This window comes from Myotis daubentonii, chromosome 8, assembly GCF_963259705.1.
Source record: "Myotis daubentonii chromosome 8, mMyoDau2.1, whole genome shotgun sequence".
In the NCBI taxonomy this organism is placed as follows: domain Eukaryota; kingdom Metazoa; phylum Chordata; class Mammalia; order Chiroptera; family Vespertilionidae; genus Myotis; species Myotis daubentonii.
Genome location: NC_081847.1, coordinates 38,561,786 through 38,578,514, shown reverse-complemented (window position 1 = coordinate 38,578,514; position 16,729 = coordinate 38,561,786). Strand labels below are relative to the sequence as shown.

Sequence of the window (16,729 nt, the reverse complement as noted above, 5' to 3'; positions counted from 1 at the left end):
GTTTTGATATTTTATTCCTGCATCCCAGTGGATTGTCTTAAAATAACTGCTATTTTAATGCAGATATTCAACCTGCAGTTGCCAAAAGTTTTTTGCCATTAACATTCTTTTAAGTTACATAAAACTGTCTTTTCACCAGTTATGCGAGTTCTGGTGACACAGAGACCCCTCTATAAAGAGCTTACTTTCTGCCCTAGCTAGTTTGGCTCAGTGGATAGAGTGTCAGCCTGCGGACTAAAAGGTCCTGAGTTCAATTCCAGTCAAGGGCACATGCCTGGGTTGTGGGCTCAATCCCCAGTAACGGGGCGTGCAGGAGGCAGCCAATGAATGCTTCTCTCTCATTATTGATGTTTCTATCTCTCTCTCCCTCTCCCTTCCTCTTCTAAAATCAATAAATATATATTAAAAGGAAAAAGAGCTTACTTTCCCATATGGTTCTGCTTCCTGTTCTCTTGTTTTTAGAAAATAGGAAGGAAGGATTTATCCCTGTTTGTGATGTATTTGTAGATTATTGATTTCTGTTGATATTCAAGGTAAAGCTAAAACGATTTTAAAAAATAAACTCAGTTTTTACATTTTTCTTGTTCTAAGGCTGCTTTTGTTTTTAAGGTCATGGACCATTTTCTCATATGTTTGATGGGAGATTTATTCCACTTGCTCGCCAAGGAGTGAAATGGAAGGTATGTATTCACATATTCAATAGTCAATAAAATAATGACTATTTAAGCGGCCATTATTGTGTTATAGTATACTTCCTTCCCCATTACAGTTTTCAGGTTGTTTTTATATCTATGTTTTTATTTGGTTCTCACACTCTGTAAAGAAGGAATGATTAGCTCCATTTTTACAAGTGTAAAGGAACTTGAAACACAGAGGTGTATTGATATACCAAAATTCAAAAAAACTATTAACTGGTAGAGCCAGCAGTAGAAAACCTTATGTTTCCTAGGTGCTAATTTAATGCTTTTTCTATTCCATCATACTACTGTAAAATAAAAAAAGGCCAACTCTGGTTTTCATTCATTTTGTATGGCCATGAAGTAACTACATACATACACACACACACACACACACACACACACACACACACACACACACACATATATATACATATATATATATATTTTTTTTTTTTTTAAGAGAGAGAGAGAGAGAAGAGTAACCAATTTGTTGTTCCACTTATTTATGCATTCATTGGTTGATTCTTGTATATGCTCTGACCAGGGATCAAACCCATAACCTTGGTATACCAGGAGATGCTCTAACCAACTGTGCTACCCAGCCAGAACTCATCATATATATTAAATCATCTATTTTATAATTAGGGATTTGCAGGTTCAATCCTGGCCCAGTTTGGGCTGCATTCGGGAGGCATCCAATCTGTGTGCCTCTCTCACATCACTGTTTCTCTCTCTTTCCCCCTCCATCCCTTCCTTCCACTCTCTCTAAAAATCAGTGGAAAAATTGGGTGAGGGTTGCCTGGCCGTTGTGTCTCAGTGGTTGTGCATTGACCTATGAAGCAGGACACAGTTGTTTCCTGGTTGTGGACTCATGGTGTGCAGGAAGCAGCTGATTGATGATTCTCTCTCATCATTGATGTTTCTATCTCTCTATCCCTCTCCCTTCCTCTCTGAAATCAATAAAAAAATATTTTAAAAAAAAATTGGGTGAGGATTAACAAAAAAAATCTGTAAGACTGTAGTTGGAAACTAGATAATGAACATTCAGTAGATTCTTATCTCTGAATTACCTGAAATCAAGAGTACTTTGGATAATCTGGGGTCCCTATTGGTCTAGAATCTATAACAGACCATATGTTGACTTTTCCTAGCATGAACAGGGCTCAGTTGATATGTTTGAGCACCTCATTAATTCCAATGATCTCAAACCCATCATGGAATACTATGGTCTCATCCCTGAAGAAGATATTACCTTTATCAAGGAACAAATTACAGGACCACCTAAAACACCAGTTAAAGATGTATCGGTAAGTTTGTATACAACTTAATTTGAAGTGACTCATGCTTTTCATCTAGTCTTTTCTTGATTCCTTCAGAGCTGTTTAAAGAGGAATATTTGGCTATTCTAGAGGGACTGAGTTAAGAGGTGGGAAAAATACAAATACATATATAAATTAAAATACACATTACAAATATTTTGTAATGAATATTGTGTGCAGTATCCTATCTAATAATAGACAAAGATTGAAATTAACCATACCTCCGCTACGCTTCCCATTGGCTAATCAGTGAGATATGCAAATTAACCCAACCAAGATGGCGGCCGGCAGCCATGCAGCTGAAGCGAGCAGGAGGCTTGCTTGCTCCAGTGATGGAGGAAGCCAAGCTTCCTCCCTTCTACGGCCCGGCTCTGATCTCAGAAAGCAACAACGTTGCAATTATAGAAGCTAAACAAACCCCAGATACCTGCTTTCAGCAGGCCGTGGCCTCAGAGCTGGAGCGGCAACAAAGTTTCAATTATAGAAGGTAAATAAATCCCATAATAAATAAAAAAAAAGGAAAAAAGGAGAGGCTGGGAGCTTTAGTCGCTGGCTTGGCCAGCCTGAAAACAGCCCTCAGCCCCTCATCCAGACTGGCCAGGCACCCCAGTGGGGACCCCCACCCTAAAGGGGGTGTGACCAGCTGCAAACATCCATCATCCCCTCACCCAGGCTGGCCAGGCACCCAAGCGGGACTCCCCACCCTGATCCGGGACACCCTTCAGGGCAAACCAGCCGGCCCCCACCTGTGCACCAGGCCTCTATCCTATATAGTAAAAGGGTAATATGCAAACTGACTCTAAAGCAGAAAGACTGGGAATGACTGGTCACTATGACACACACTGACCACCAGGGGGCAGACGCTCAATGCAGGAGCTGCCCTCTGGTGGTCAGTGAGCTCCCACATGGGGGAGCTCTGCTCAGCCACAACCATGCTGATGGCTGCCAGTACAGTGGTGTTCGTGGGAGCCTCTCCTGCCTCCTCAGCAGCGCTAAGGATGTCCGACTGCAGTTTAGGCCTGCTCCCCGCTGGCAAGTGGACATCCCCCGAGGGCTGCCGGGCTGCCAGAGGGATATCTGATTGCCAGCTTAGGGCCCAATCCCCCAGGGAGCAGGCCTAAGCCAGCAGGTGGTCATCCCCCGAGGGTTCCCAGACTGAGAGAGGGCACAGGCCGGACTGAGGGACCTCCCCTCACCCCCCCACCCCCGAGTTCACAAATTTTTGTGCACTGGACCTCTAGTTTTACATAGAAGCCTAAAGTAACTTTGGAAAATGTAACAGTGTATATTTTGTTTATCCACCAAAACTAACTTATTTCAAATATTTAGATTATGAAGACCTAGTTCAGAGGAAAATCTGTTTTGTTTCCTTTTTTATCTTTTTATTATTACAAAATAAGTTGAAAAGTAGTTTTTGCTCTGTTTTTAAGGTTTTTTTTCATTTACATGCACACATTTACTTGTAAAATAAACAGGTGAATTTTGTAGCAAATACCCTACTTGCAAAATAATGGAGCTCCAAAAAGTCTTTGAATGATGCATATCATTTAGGGTAGATGTGTAACTACTTTGAAAGATAGTATAATTTTCATGTTTGAATGCAAGCATTAGCATGTTAGAACATTCTTGCTAGTTCATAATTGGATCTTATATTTTTAAAAACTTTGAAACCAAAAAACAGAGCTTGCTTGTTGGTTATGGGAAATGTAGTAGAGTTAGGATCCTTTCAATGGCACTAAATACTAAAGAGGTTTAGTATTAACAGGATATCATATATCTTAGCATTTCTTTTCTCTTTTCTACTAATTTAGGAATTAAATGGAAAGAACCTTCTAAATTATTTCACATTCTCATTCAAATATCTGTTTATAATTTTTAGATTAATAAATTGTTTTGCTTTGCTTGTACATAAATTTTCTTCTTATCCTAAAACGTTTTTATTTTTAATTTTTTAATTGATTAAGGTATTACATATGTGTCCTCATCCCCCCATTACCCTCACCCCCCGCCCCCCCGCTCATGCCCTCACCCCCCTGTTTGTGTCCATTGGTTATACTTATATGCATGCATACAAGTCCTTTGGTTGATCTCTCCCCCTTACCCCTACCCTCCCCTACCTTCCCTCTGAGGTTTGACGATCTGATCAATGCTTCTCTGTCTCTGGATCTGTTTTTTATCCTAAAACTTTTAATGATTTTTCTTGTCTTCTAGTGGCCATATAAAGGCCGTCCTAAAGAGAAAAGCTTCCTTTATGAGATAGTGGCCAATAAAAGAAGTGGCATTGATGTGGACAAATGGGATTATTTTGCCAGGTATGCACTGAACACTCCAGAGAAGCTTGTTAAAATCTTTGTATGCTCTCTCTCTATATATATAATATATGTATATTATATATAAAATTTTTATTTACGTAAGCAAATAAAATGCTTGTATAAATATATTATTAGCATTTAAGGTACAATAAGTAATCTTGTTGAAGAATTTTATTTCTCTGCTTTGGAATCTTTCTAGGGACTGCCATCATCTTGGAATTCAAAATAGTTTTGATTATAAGCGCTTTCTTAAGTTTGCCCGTGTCTGTGAAGTAGATAATTCGAAGCATATTTGTACTAGAGAACAGGTAAGCTATGTCAGAGGAACAATAAGGAAGATATAGTTCCTAGTTTGAAATCTAGAAATAACCATTCAATAATTTGGAAAAATCAGTACCTGGTAAATTGCCAATCTCTTTACTTTATGCTGAGCATTTATAAATATCTTAAGGTTCTTTCACTTGTATTGTGTTGTTAAATAATAATAAAATTACAATAGACATTTATTGAGTGTTGTGCTAGACCAGGGGTGGGGAAACTTTTTGACTCGAGGGCCACAACGGGTTCATAAACTGGACCAGAGGGCCGGAACAAAAGCATGGATGGAGTGTTTGTGTGAACTAATATAAATTCAAAGTAAACATCATTACATAAAAGGGTACGGTCTTTTTTTTCAATAGTTTTATTCATTTCAAACGGGCCGGATCCGGTTCGCGGGCCGTAGTTTGCCCACGGCTGTGCTAGACACTGTTTTAAGTGCTTTAGATGAATTAACTCAATCCTGACAACCCTATGAGATAGGTACTATAATTATTTCACTTACTAGGTGAGCAAACTGAAACACAGAAAAGACATACAATTAATAAATGGCAGAACTAGAATTTTAACCCAGATAATTTGACTCAATTCTCATCCTTAATCACTGTTAGTGTTTCATTTAGTTAAAGTACTAAAATCATTAGGTCCCTGTTAGGTTGGAGTCATATGACTAATATGCTGTCTAATAAAGAGGGAATATACTAATTGACCCTCACACTGTCGCAAAGATGTTGGTGCCCACAGCCAATAAGGAGGAACACACTAATTGACTGCCCCACCCTCAAAGATGGCAGTGCCCACAGCCAATAAGGAGGAAATATGCTAATTGACTGCCACACCCTCAAAGATGGCAGCGCCCACAGCCACAAGATGGCTGGCAGGAGAGGGGAGTTGTGGGTGATCAGACCAGCAGGGTAGGGCAGTTGGGGGCAACCAGGCCTGCAGGGGAGGGCAGTTAGCAGCGACCAGGCTGGCAGGGGAGGGCAGTTAGGGGCAATCGGGCCGGCAGGGGAGCAGTTATGCGTCGATCAGGCTGGCAGGGGAGTGGTTAGGAGGTGATCAGGCTGGCAGGCAGAAGTGGTTAGGGGCAATCAGGCAGGCAGGCAGGTGAGTGGTTGGGAGCCAGCAGTCTTGGATTGTGAGAGGGATGTCCGACTGCCTGTGGGATCAGGCCTAAACTGGTAGTTGGACAACTTCTGAGAGGTCCCAGATTGGAGAGGGTGCAGGATGGGCTGAGGAACACCCCCTCCTCCAAAGCATGAATTTCATGCACCGGGCCTCTAGTTGTATTATAAAAGTCTTTTTTTGAGAATGAAGAATATAAGAATAATAATACCTAATTTTTAGAGTCAATGGGAAGATTAAAAAATGTATTACATGTAAGATATCTAAAACAACCTGCCACAGAGTTAATACACATGGTAATAGATTTTGGTTACTAAGAATGAAAGTTATAAACCAATGAATAGTTTGACTCATCTGCCTTGTATTTTTTAGTGGGCTCAAAGATTTTAATGAAGTAGTCCCTGGGCATAGCCTTCGTGTCTGCCACCATCCCTTTTTCTTGTTTTATATACTTCTCTACTAACAGGGGTAACATAATTGGATCCTTCATTAATATTTACTTCATATTTTCCTGCAGGAGATTGGGAATCTGTATGACATGTTCCATGTACGCACCTCTTTACACCGTAGAGCTTATCAGCACAAAGTTGGCAACATCATTGATACAATGTAAGACATTTGATTGTTATTTCCCTATAAAAATCTCTATGGTGCTTGTTCTAGACTAGAGTATCATACATGGATCAAGTTGAGATTTCTAGACAAATTCAAGGGAATTTTAAGTGACTAAATCTTAAACTCTTCCCTTAAAACAAAACTAGCGTAAACTTAACTTAGTTGGAGGAAGAGTTATAAAATGGATGAAGGGGATAGATGAAGGGCAGAAAAGCTGGCTTAGGCTAGACATGAGGAATTAATGCTGAATGGCATAGGACCTCTGCACAGGCTGTCGCTTATGTACTAGATATAAGTCATCAAGGTGAGAGATGGGATGTGGATAATTGACATTCTGAAATTAATGACAAATATTAATTTTAAAAATTAAGATTCATGTCTGTCCTTAACATGTCAATTATTTATCAAAATTAGTAGCAAATAGTAAAACCAACAGGAATTTCACCTGATCCTTGCAGAAAAGTGCAGCCTAGGCTCTAGGGACCAGACAACCCCATGAGGAGTTATCAAAACTTGGGTGTGAGTTCATTTAACACCATGTCTCTAAAATGTCTTTAAATTGATGTGTATTATAAGCCTTCATGTTTGTGTTGAGGAAATAGATTTTCTTTCTTTCTGTCTTTCTTTTTTTTTTTTGAGGAAATAGATTTTCTTTTTCTGTTTGTTTCCCATCTTTTGTCATGAGCAGACTAGTTAGAATACATTATCCTATTTGTATGGTTGTTAGTTTGGTGGAAATTTTTGTTAGTTTTTTAAAAATACATTTTAAAAAAAATACATTTTAAAATTATTTTATTATTGATTTTAGAGAGAGCGGAAGAGTAAGAGAAAGAGAGAGAGAGAAAAAAATCATTGACATGAGATACATTTATCCGTTTTCTCCCATACTCACCCTGACGGGATTTAACCTGCAATTTGGGTATGTGCCCTGACCCTGTAATTGAACCTGTGACCCTTTGGTGCATGGGACGACGCTCCAACCAACTGAGCCACACGGGCCAGGGGTTAGTTCATTTTTATTTTTTATTTATTTATTTATTTATTTATTTATTTATTTTTTAAATATATTTTATTGATTTTTTACAGAGAGGAAGGGAGAGAGATAGAGAGTTAGAAACATCGATGAGAGAGAAACATCGATCAGCTGCCTCCTGCACATCTCCTACTGGGGATGTGCCCACAACCCAGGTACATGCCCTTGACCGGAATCGAACCTGGGACCCTTCAGTCCACAAGCCGACGCTCTATCCACTGAGCCAAACCGGTTTTGGCTAGTTCATTTTTAATTTGGAGAGTCAAAGAGATCAAGGTTCAAAGCCTGGTACTTGAACCTTGGTAAAATAACTTGGTAAAATAAACATTTTATTTTACTACTAGAAATGTTTACTGCATGATTTCTGTTGAGAAATCAGCTGACAGTCGTATGGGTACTCCCTTGTAGGTAACTGTTTTTCTCTTGCTGCTTTTAAATACAATAGCACTTTTATTGTATTTTTACAAAAGTATGAAGCTGTGAGGGGTTGGAAATGAAGAATGTTTGAGAGAAACTGGTTTAGGTTTCACTCTGGCAGTGTGCTACAGAAAGAATCTAGCAGCAATAGAGCAGCAGTAGCACCCCAAACAGAAAACTAATATAGAGTGATCTTGGCTGTGTGTCTTGGGCTGCTCTCTGTCTTCTGGCACCCCTATAATTCAGATGCTGGAACGCTTGAAGTTGTCCCAGAGGCTCCTTGCGCTATCTTCATATTTTTGTATTCTTTTTTCCTTTTGCTTTTCTGGTTGGGTGTTTTTTGCTTCTTCTTTCTAACTTGGTAAAATAAACATTTACTTAATTTCTGTATCTGTAAAATTAAGGCTAATTACTCATATCTATATTACTGTTAGAAAGATTAACTCAGACAGTGGATCTAAAGCTCTGCTATATACCTAAAACACAGTAAACACAATAGCCCACAAGTAACAATGCACTTATTTAGTATGATTGAGTAACAGGTGTCTTTAAAACATCATGTCTCAAGATTTTATTTTCCTAAAGTAGAAAGATTTTTTTAACTTTAAGCAAGGCCTAAAGTACATATTTAAATTTTCTCATAAGCATAAATTTTTATTAAACAATCTTTAGGATTACAGATGCTTTCCTCAAAGCGGACCCCTACATAGAGATTACAGGCACTGAAGGAAAAAAATATCATATTTCTACAGCAATTGATGACATGGAAGCCTTCACTAAGCTGACAGGTAAGAACTAGAAGGTAACATAGATGGTCCATCACAGATAAAATATATGCTGTCCCTGGATTGCAAATGGGTTCTTTTTCAAACATTCCAATGGATTTAGCTTCTTAAGTGATTTAATACTTTTGGATATGAGTTTTATCTCTGCTTTGTACTAACAAGATAACCTTGATAAAAGTTATTTAATGTCTCTGAACCATACTTTCCCCTTCTATAAAATAGGAGTAATGATACCTAATGTATACTTTTGTTGTGATGCTTAAATAATGCATAGCACTTAGAATGGTACGTGGCATATAAGAACTCAATATTTATGATTATAATGTAGCTGGACTAATAATATCAGACAAATGATAAAAAACGGATTCACCCTTTCAGCATTATTTTTGTTGCAAAACACAGTATGCCAAGAACATTTCTGCATACTTAGCAAAAACAAAATCTGCAGCTTAGGGTGGGAGGAAGAGAGTGAAGGTGTCACAACTGGTTCTTTCATGTGTTAAAGTGTAGACTGAAAAAAAAAAAAAAGATCCGTAGAGCAAAAGAAGCAGACCAAAAAGTATATACCAGCCAGAGTTCTGAGTTGCAAATCATGAAACTGACTCTGTTTAACTAAAAATAAAATGAGATAGCAATCATATAACTTACAGAATCAGTAGGATGGCTGGAGGTTCTGCAAATGAGCAAAACAACAGAAGCTGAGCAGTCCAAGGCACACAGCCAAGATCACTCTATATTAGTTTTCTGTTTGGGGTGCTACTGCTGCTCTATTGCTGCTAGATTCTTTCTGTAGCACACTGCCAGAGTGAAACCTAAACCAGTTTCTCTCAAACATTCTTCATTTCCAACCCCTCACAGCTTCATACTTTTGTAAAAATACAATAAAAACCAATTACTAGGAAAATGTAATGGTCAGGGAGGTCAGGGGTGGGTGGGGGAGAGATATACAAAATATAAGCCCCCAAATTTTTAAAAAAATAAATCTTTATTGTTCAGATTATTACAGTTGTTCCTCTTTTTCCCCCCATAGCTCCTGTCCACCCGGTTCCCACCCCAGCCCCTGCCCTTACCCCCTCCCCCCCCACCCCCATCCTCGTCCATAGGTGTATGATTTTTGGCCAGACTCTTCCCGCACCCCCCACACTCCCTTCCCCCCAAGAATTGTCAGTCCACTCCCTTTCTATGCCCCTGATTTTATTCTATTCACCAATTTATTCTGTTCGTCAGATTTTTTATTCACTTGGCTTTTAGATTCCCTTGTTGATAGATATATATTTATTGTCACTTTGTTGTTCATATTTTTTATCTTTACCTTTTTCTTCTTCTTCCTCTTCTTAAAGAATACCCTTCAGCATTTCATATAATACTGGTTTGGCGGGGATGAACTCCTTTAGCTTTTTCTTATCTGTGAAGCTCTTTTTATGACCTTCAATTCTAAATGATAACTTTGCTGGGTAGAGTAATCTTGGTTGTAGGTGCTTGCTATTAATCACTTTGAATATTTCTTGCCACTCCCTTCTGGCCTGCATAGTTTCTGTTGAGAAATCAGCTGACAGTCGTATGGGTACTCCCTTGTAGGTAACTAACTGTTTTTCTCTTGCTGCTTTTAATATTCTCTCTTTGTGTTTTGCCCTTGGCATTTTAATTATGATGTGTCTTGGTGTGATCCTCTTTGGATTCCTCTTGTTTGGGGTTCTCTATGCTTCCTGGACTTGTAAGTCTATTTCTTTCACCAGGTAGGGGAAGTTTTCTGTCATTATTTCTTCAAATAGGTTTTCAATATCTTGCTTTCTCTCTTCTTCTGGCACCCCTATAATTCAGATGCTGGAACACTTGAAGTCTTCCCAGAGGCTCCTTGCGCTATCTTCATATTTTTGTATTCTTTTTTCCTTTTGCTTTTCTGGTTGGTTGTTTTTTGCTTCTTCGTATTTCAAATCTTTGACTTGATTCTTGGGATCCTCTAGTCTTCTGTTGGATCTCTGTATATTATTCTTTATTTTAGTCAGTGTATGCTTAATTTCTAGTTGGTCCTTTTTCATATCCTTGAGGGTGTCACTATATTTCTTGGCAGTTTCTTGAAGATTCTTGAGTAGCCTTATAACTGGTTTTGAACTCTATATCCAGTAGTTTGCTTTCCTCGATTTCTGTCATTTGTGACCTGTTTCTTTGTCTCCGCATTTTGGCTGCTTCCCTGTGTTGATAGAGTGGCTTTCTGTGCTAGGTGTTCTATAGGGCCCAGTGGCTCAGCCTCCCTAATTTCCTGAGGTGGACACTCTTGGTGCACCTTTTTGTGGGCTGTGTGCACAGTCTTGTAGTTAAGCCTTGATTGTTGTAGGTATCACTGGGAGGAATTGACCTCCAGGTAAGTTGGCTGTGAGGACTAGTTGTGTCTACAATGGGAGAACTTCTGTGCTGGAGACACCCTCATGGAGCAGGACTTGCTTCAGTGGGGCTTTGGCGCCGCTCACTGAGTCTGCCCCGAGTGTGTCTCTTATGGATGTGAAGAGTTGTAATCTGGATGGTCTCACTCTGACCACTGGGTAGACTGGCTCTTGGATCTCCAAGGGGGTGCAAAGCCACACACTTCCTGAGGCTACCCAGCAGGAGCTACAGAGAGATCTGCAGATTCCTCTTCTTTGTTTGGGGTTTGGAGGTGCCTAGATGGGGTGTAGCTGTGAAGTAATGCAGGCTGCTGATGAGCCTTAGGCCTTTTGAAAGCTCTGGGTTTCTCTGACCCACCTGCAGTTTGACAGGTTTTTAGGCGGGGAAAAGGCCAGGCTATTATTATGCAAAAGTCTCTGCCCACAGCTTGGGTGGGGTTGTAAATTGGGTGGGGCGTGGTCTCAGGGAGTCGAGGGGCAGTGTAAACAGCAATGGTTGCCATTGGCCCTCCCCCGATAAGTCCCTGGGTCTCTAAGTCCCTCTGCCCAGTGCAAGAACAATGGACGCTGCAAGCACCTCTGCGAGAAAGCCCCTCTCATGTTCTGCCCGATGCGAGACAGTACAGTTTCTCTCTGTGTGAGTCTGGGTCCACAGATTCTCGCCCAGAACTGGATTTCAGAGCAGTTGGGAGCTCGTATCTCCCTCCCAGTTGAAAAGGACAACAACTGTACCCCGCTGCCAGCCCCTTTCACGCGTGCCTCCGTACCTCCACACTTCCACCTCCTGCTGGACTCAATGCACTTTTCTCTTTCCTTCTAGTTGTAGAATTTCCACTCAGCCAGCCTTCCCGTGGTTCTGGATGCTATTCGTTTGGTCTTTTAGTTGTAGTTTTAATGTGGTTGTACCCGGCTGCAAGTTCAGGTGTTTACCTATGCTGCCATCTTGGTTGTCCTATAAGCCCAGATTTTTATTATTGAATTTGGTAGATTTACCCTACATTTTAATAAATATAATTCAAAGGAACAGAATATAGAAAAAACTTAATTCAAAAAAGTATATGTTGTTCTTTAAAAATACACACATAGTTCAATTCATAGGGTTCCTCTGACACTTATAACTTTTTAGTCATTTTCCAATCATAACAATCAAAATTTAGAAGTAAAATAGTGATTCTCCATATTAAATGTATTTTTATACTGAGAACACTGTGTATATCAATATTTAAGGTTTATAATGTGATGAGTTTGTTTCTTGATTGTTAATTAATCTAGGCTGGATTGAAGATACAGTTACAGAGAATAATATATAACTAAATTGTTTCTATGTTTTGTTTTAATAACATTATAGTAGATAAATTAGTCTTCCTTTGTTATATTGATAGGAATAAAAGAAGAGATTATGAAACAGTTGAGCAACCTGGGGATATTTATTTTTAACTTTTGTTCATAATGAAGCAGGTGATGCTTTGTTTCATTTTAATTTTTTTTATCAATAATAACTTTATTTATTTCTTAATGCATTTTTTATTTTTGGTAGTATTACGAGTATCTCTCATTTCCCTGTTCCCTTTACATCCCTCCTCCCAGCTTCTACCCACCCCCCAGGTCTTCATTACCCTATTGCCCGTGTCCATGGGCTATGATATATAAGTTCTTTGGCTTATGTCTTCTCGTCCCCCGCACCCCACATCAAGGTATGTCAGTCTGTTCCATGCCTCCATGCTTCAGGTCTTATTTTGTTGGTCAATTCATTTTGTTCATTAGATTCCACAAATAATTGATATCATGTGATATTTGTCTTTCTCATATTGGCTTATTTCACTTAGCATAATATTTTCCAGGTCCATCCATGCTGTTTCAAAGGGTAAGAGATCCCTCTTTTTTACAGCTGCATAGTATTCCATAGTGTAAATGTCCTATAGCTTTTTTATCCCTTCATCTATTGATGGACACTTGGGGCTGTTTCCAAATCTTAGCTATTATAAATAATGCTGCTATGAACATAGGGGTGCATATATTCTTTCTGATTGGTGTTTTGGGGGTTTTAGGATATATTCCCAGTAGTGGGATTGCTAGGTCAAATGGAAGTTCCATTTTTTATTTTTTCAGGAAACTCCATATTGTTTTTCATAGTGGCTGCACCAATCTGCATTCCCACCAGCAGTGGACTAGTGTTCCCTTTTCTCCACATCCTCGCCAGCACTTGTTGTTTGTTGATTTTTTGATGATAGCCATTCTGATCAGTGTAAGGTGATACCTCATTGTGGTTTTAATTTACATTTCTCTAATGATAAGTGACTGAGCATTTTTTCATATGTCTCTTGACCATTTTTATGTCCTCTTTGGAGAAATGTCTATTCAGGTCTTCTGCCCACTTTTTTAATTGGATTTTTTGTCTTCCATTTGTTGAGTTGTATGAGAACTTTATATATTTTGGATATTAATTCCTTATCAGATGCATCATTGGCAAATATGTTCTCCCATAGAGTGGGTTCCCTTTTCATTTTGATGGTGGTTTCTTTTGCTGTGCAGAAGCTTCCTATTTTGATGTAATCCTATTTGTTTAGTTTCTCCTTAGTTTCCTTTGCCCTAGGAAATGTGTCTGTAAACAGATTGCTATGTGAGATGTCTGAGATTTTACTGCCTATGTTCTCCTCTAAGATTTTATGGTTTCATACCTTACATTTAAGTCTGTTATCCATCTTGAGTTTATCCTTGTATATGGTGTAAGTTGGTGGTCTAATTTTATCTTCTTGCACGTGTCTGTCCAGTTTTCCCAGCACCATTTGTTGAAGAGACTATCTTTTACACCATTGTATATTCTTGCCTCCTTTGTCAAATGTTAATTGACAATAAAGGTGTTGGTCAATTTCTGGAGTCTCTGTTCTGATCCATTGGTCTATCTGCCTATTCTTGTGCCAGTGTCAGGCTGTTTTGGTTATAATGGCTTTATAGAATAGTTTGATAGCCAGTATTGTTATCCCTCCTACTTCGTTCTTCTTTCTCAAAATTGCTGCAGCTATTTGGGGTCTTTTATGGTTCCATATAAATTTTTGGAGTAGTTGTTCTAGCTCTGTGAAGTATGTCATTGGTATTTTTTTAAAATATATTTTATTGATTTTTTTACAGAGAGGAAGGGAGAGGGATAGAGAGTTAGAAACATCGATAAGAGAGAAACATCGATCAGCTACCTACTGCACACCCCCTACCGGGTATGTGCCCGCAACCAAGGTCCATGCCCTTGACCGGAATCGAACCTGGGACCCTTGAGTCCGCAGGCCGACGCTCTATCCACTGAGCCAAACCGCTTAGGGCTGTCATTGGTATTTTAATAGGGATTGCGTTTAATAGGGATTGCTTTGGGTAGTATAGATATTTTAATGATGTTAATTTTTCTAATCCATGAGCATGGTATACGCTTCCATTTGTTTATATTTTCCTCTATATCTTTTTTCAATGTCCTATAATTTTCCAAGTACACGTCTTTTACCTCCTTAGTTAAGTTTATTCTTAGGTATCATTATTTTTTGTTGCAATGGTAAATGTGATTTTTTTTAACATTTTCTCTTTTTGAGAGTTTATTATTGGTGTATAAAAATGACATTTATTTTTAGATGTTGATTTTGTATCCTGCTACCTTGCTGAATTCATTTATTAAGTCTAATAGTTTTTTGGTGGAGTCTTTAGGGTTTTCTATGTACAATATCATGTCATCTGCAAATAATGACAGTTTTATTTCCTTCTTTCCAATTTGGTTGCTTTTTATCTTTTCTTCTTGTGTGATTGCTGTGGCTAGGACTTCAAGTACTATCCTACCTAATAAAGAGAAAATATGCTAAATGACCCACATGCCATTGCAAAGATGGCGACGCCCACAGCCAATAGGAGGAAATATGCTAATTGACTGCCCCACCCTCAAAGATGGCGGCGCCCACAGCCAATAAGGAGGGAATATGCTAATTGACTGCCCCACCCTCAAAGATGACAACGCCCACAGCCACAAGATGGCAGCACCCAGTCCCCTCAGCCCCGCTGGGACGGCAGGCACGCAGCAAGGCCAGGTCCACCCCCAGGTGGGCCCGGCTGCTCTGTGTGCCTGCCTCTGGAGACCCCAGTCCCCTCAGCCTCCAGCTGCTCAGGGCCTGCCTGAGGCACAGGCAAGCCTTGGATGGCGGCTGCCCAGCTGCCCAGGGCTGGCCCAAGGCACAGGCAAGCCTCGGCTGGTAGCTTCCCAGCCGCCCAGGGCTGCCTGAGGCTCAGGTAACCAGGGCCAGCCAAGGCTTGTGCTGCCAGAAGTGCAGCCATCTTTAGAGGTGTGATGGGGCATCACCTTCCCCTGATCGCCAGGTTGCCTCCCAGACCTGAGGGCTCCCAGACTGTGAGAGGAGCCAGGCCAGGCTGAGGTACCTCCCCTCCAGTGCACGAGTTTTCATGCACTGGGCCTCTAGTGTTGAACAAGAGTAATGAAAGCGAACATCCTTGTCTTGTTCCTGTTGTTAAGGGAAATGCTTTTAGTTTTTGCCCATTGAGTGTTATGTTGGCTGTAGGTTTATCATAGATGGCCTTTATTATATTGAAGTATGATCCCTCTATTTTCACTTTACTGAGAGATTTTATCAAAAAAGGGTGCTGGATTTTGTCAAATGCTTTTTTTGCATCTATTGATATGATCATGGGGTTTTTATCTTTCAATTTGATGTATCACATTTATTGATTTGCGACTATTGTACCAGCCTTGCATCTCTGGAATAAATGGTGTATAATCTTTTTAATATGTTGCTGGATTTGATTTGCTAATATTTTGTTGACAATTTTAGCATCTGTGTTCATCAGGGATATTGGCTTATAATTTTCTTTCTTTGTAGTGTCTTTATCTGGTTTTAGAATTAGGATAATGCTGGCTTTGTAAAAAGAGCTTGGAGAAATGTTCCTTCCTCTTGAATTTTTTGTAATAATTTGAGGAGGATAGGTGTTAGTTCTTCCCTGAATGTTTGGTAAAATTTACCTCTAAATCCATCCAGTCCAGGACTCTTGTTTGCTGGGAGTTTTTTTTTTTTGTTGTTAAATATATTTTATTGATTTTTTACAGAGAGGAAGGGAGAGAGATAGAGAGCCAGAAACATCGATGAGAGAGAAACATCGATCAGCTGCCTCCAGCACATCTCCCACTGGAGATAATGTCCGCAACCCAGGTACATGCCCTTGACTGGAATCGAACCTGGGACCCTTCAGTCCGCAGGCCGACGCTCTATCCACTGAGCCAAACCGGTCTCGGCTGCTGGGAGTTTTTTAATTACTGCTTCTTTTTCATCAGTTGTTATTGGCCTACTCAGGTTTTCTGATTCTTCCTGATTGAGTTTTGGAAGATCATATGTTTCTAGGAATTTGTCCATTTTGCCCAGGTTGTCCAGTTTGTTGGCATATAGTTGTTCATAGTATTTTCTTATAATTCTTTGTGTTTCTGTGATGTCCATTGTTTTATGGCCTCTTTCTTTTCTGATTTTATTTATTTGGGTCCTCTGTCTCTGTTTCTTGATGAGTCTGGCTAGGGGTTTATCTATCTTGTTTATCTTTTCAAAGAGCAAGCTCTTAGATTTATTTATCTTTTGTACTTTCTTTTTTTTACTTAAAAATAAATATTTATTAATAATGTAACCATAATTATAATCTTTATATCTTTAGACTGCCTTTGTCAAAATTCTTTCCATCATTTTCAGATTATGTCTGAAAAAAACTGTACATTG

At 39.5% G+C, this 16,729-nt stretch overlaps 1 protein-coding gene across 3 annotated transcripts in view; it reads left to right on the top strand.

The window, feature by feature from the left end:
* The window catches only part of SAMHD1 (SAM and HD domain containing deoxynucleoside triphosphate triphosphohydrolase 1), a 64,940-nt gene that overhangs the window by 23,300 nt on the left and 24,911 nt on the right, over window positions 1-16,729 (top strand). For 2 of the 3 annotated variants that reach the window (XM_059706078.1, XM_059706080.1), the window contains exons 6-11: window positions 610-680; window positions 1,832-1,987; window positions 4,211-4,311; window positions 4,511-4,619; window positions 6,272-6,363; window positions 8,492-8,607. In XM_059706078.1, the coding sequence (XP_059562061.1) occupies window positions 610-680; window positions 1,832-1,987; window positions 4,211-4,311; window positions 4,511-4,619; window positions 6,272-6,363; window positions 8,492-8,607 (645 nt within the window). The remainder of the gene's footprint in view (window positions 1-609; window positions 681-1,831; window positions 1,988-4,210; window positions 4,312-4,510; window positions 4,620-6,271; window positions 6,364-8,491; window positions 8,608-16,729) is intronic. The other variant, XM_059706079.1, reaches the window with a different exon arrangement.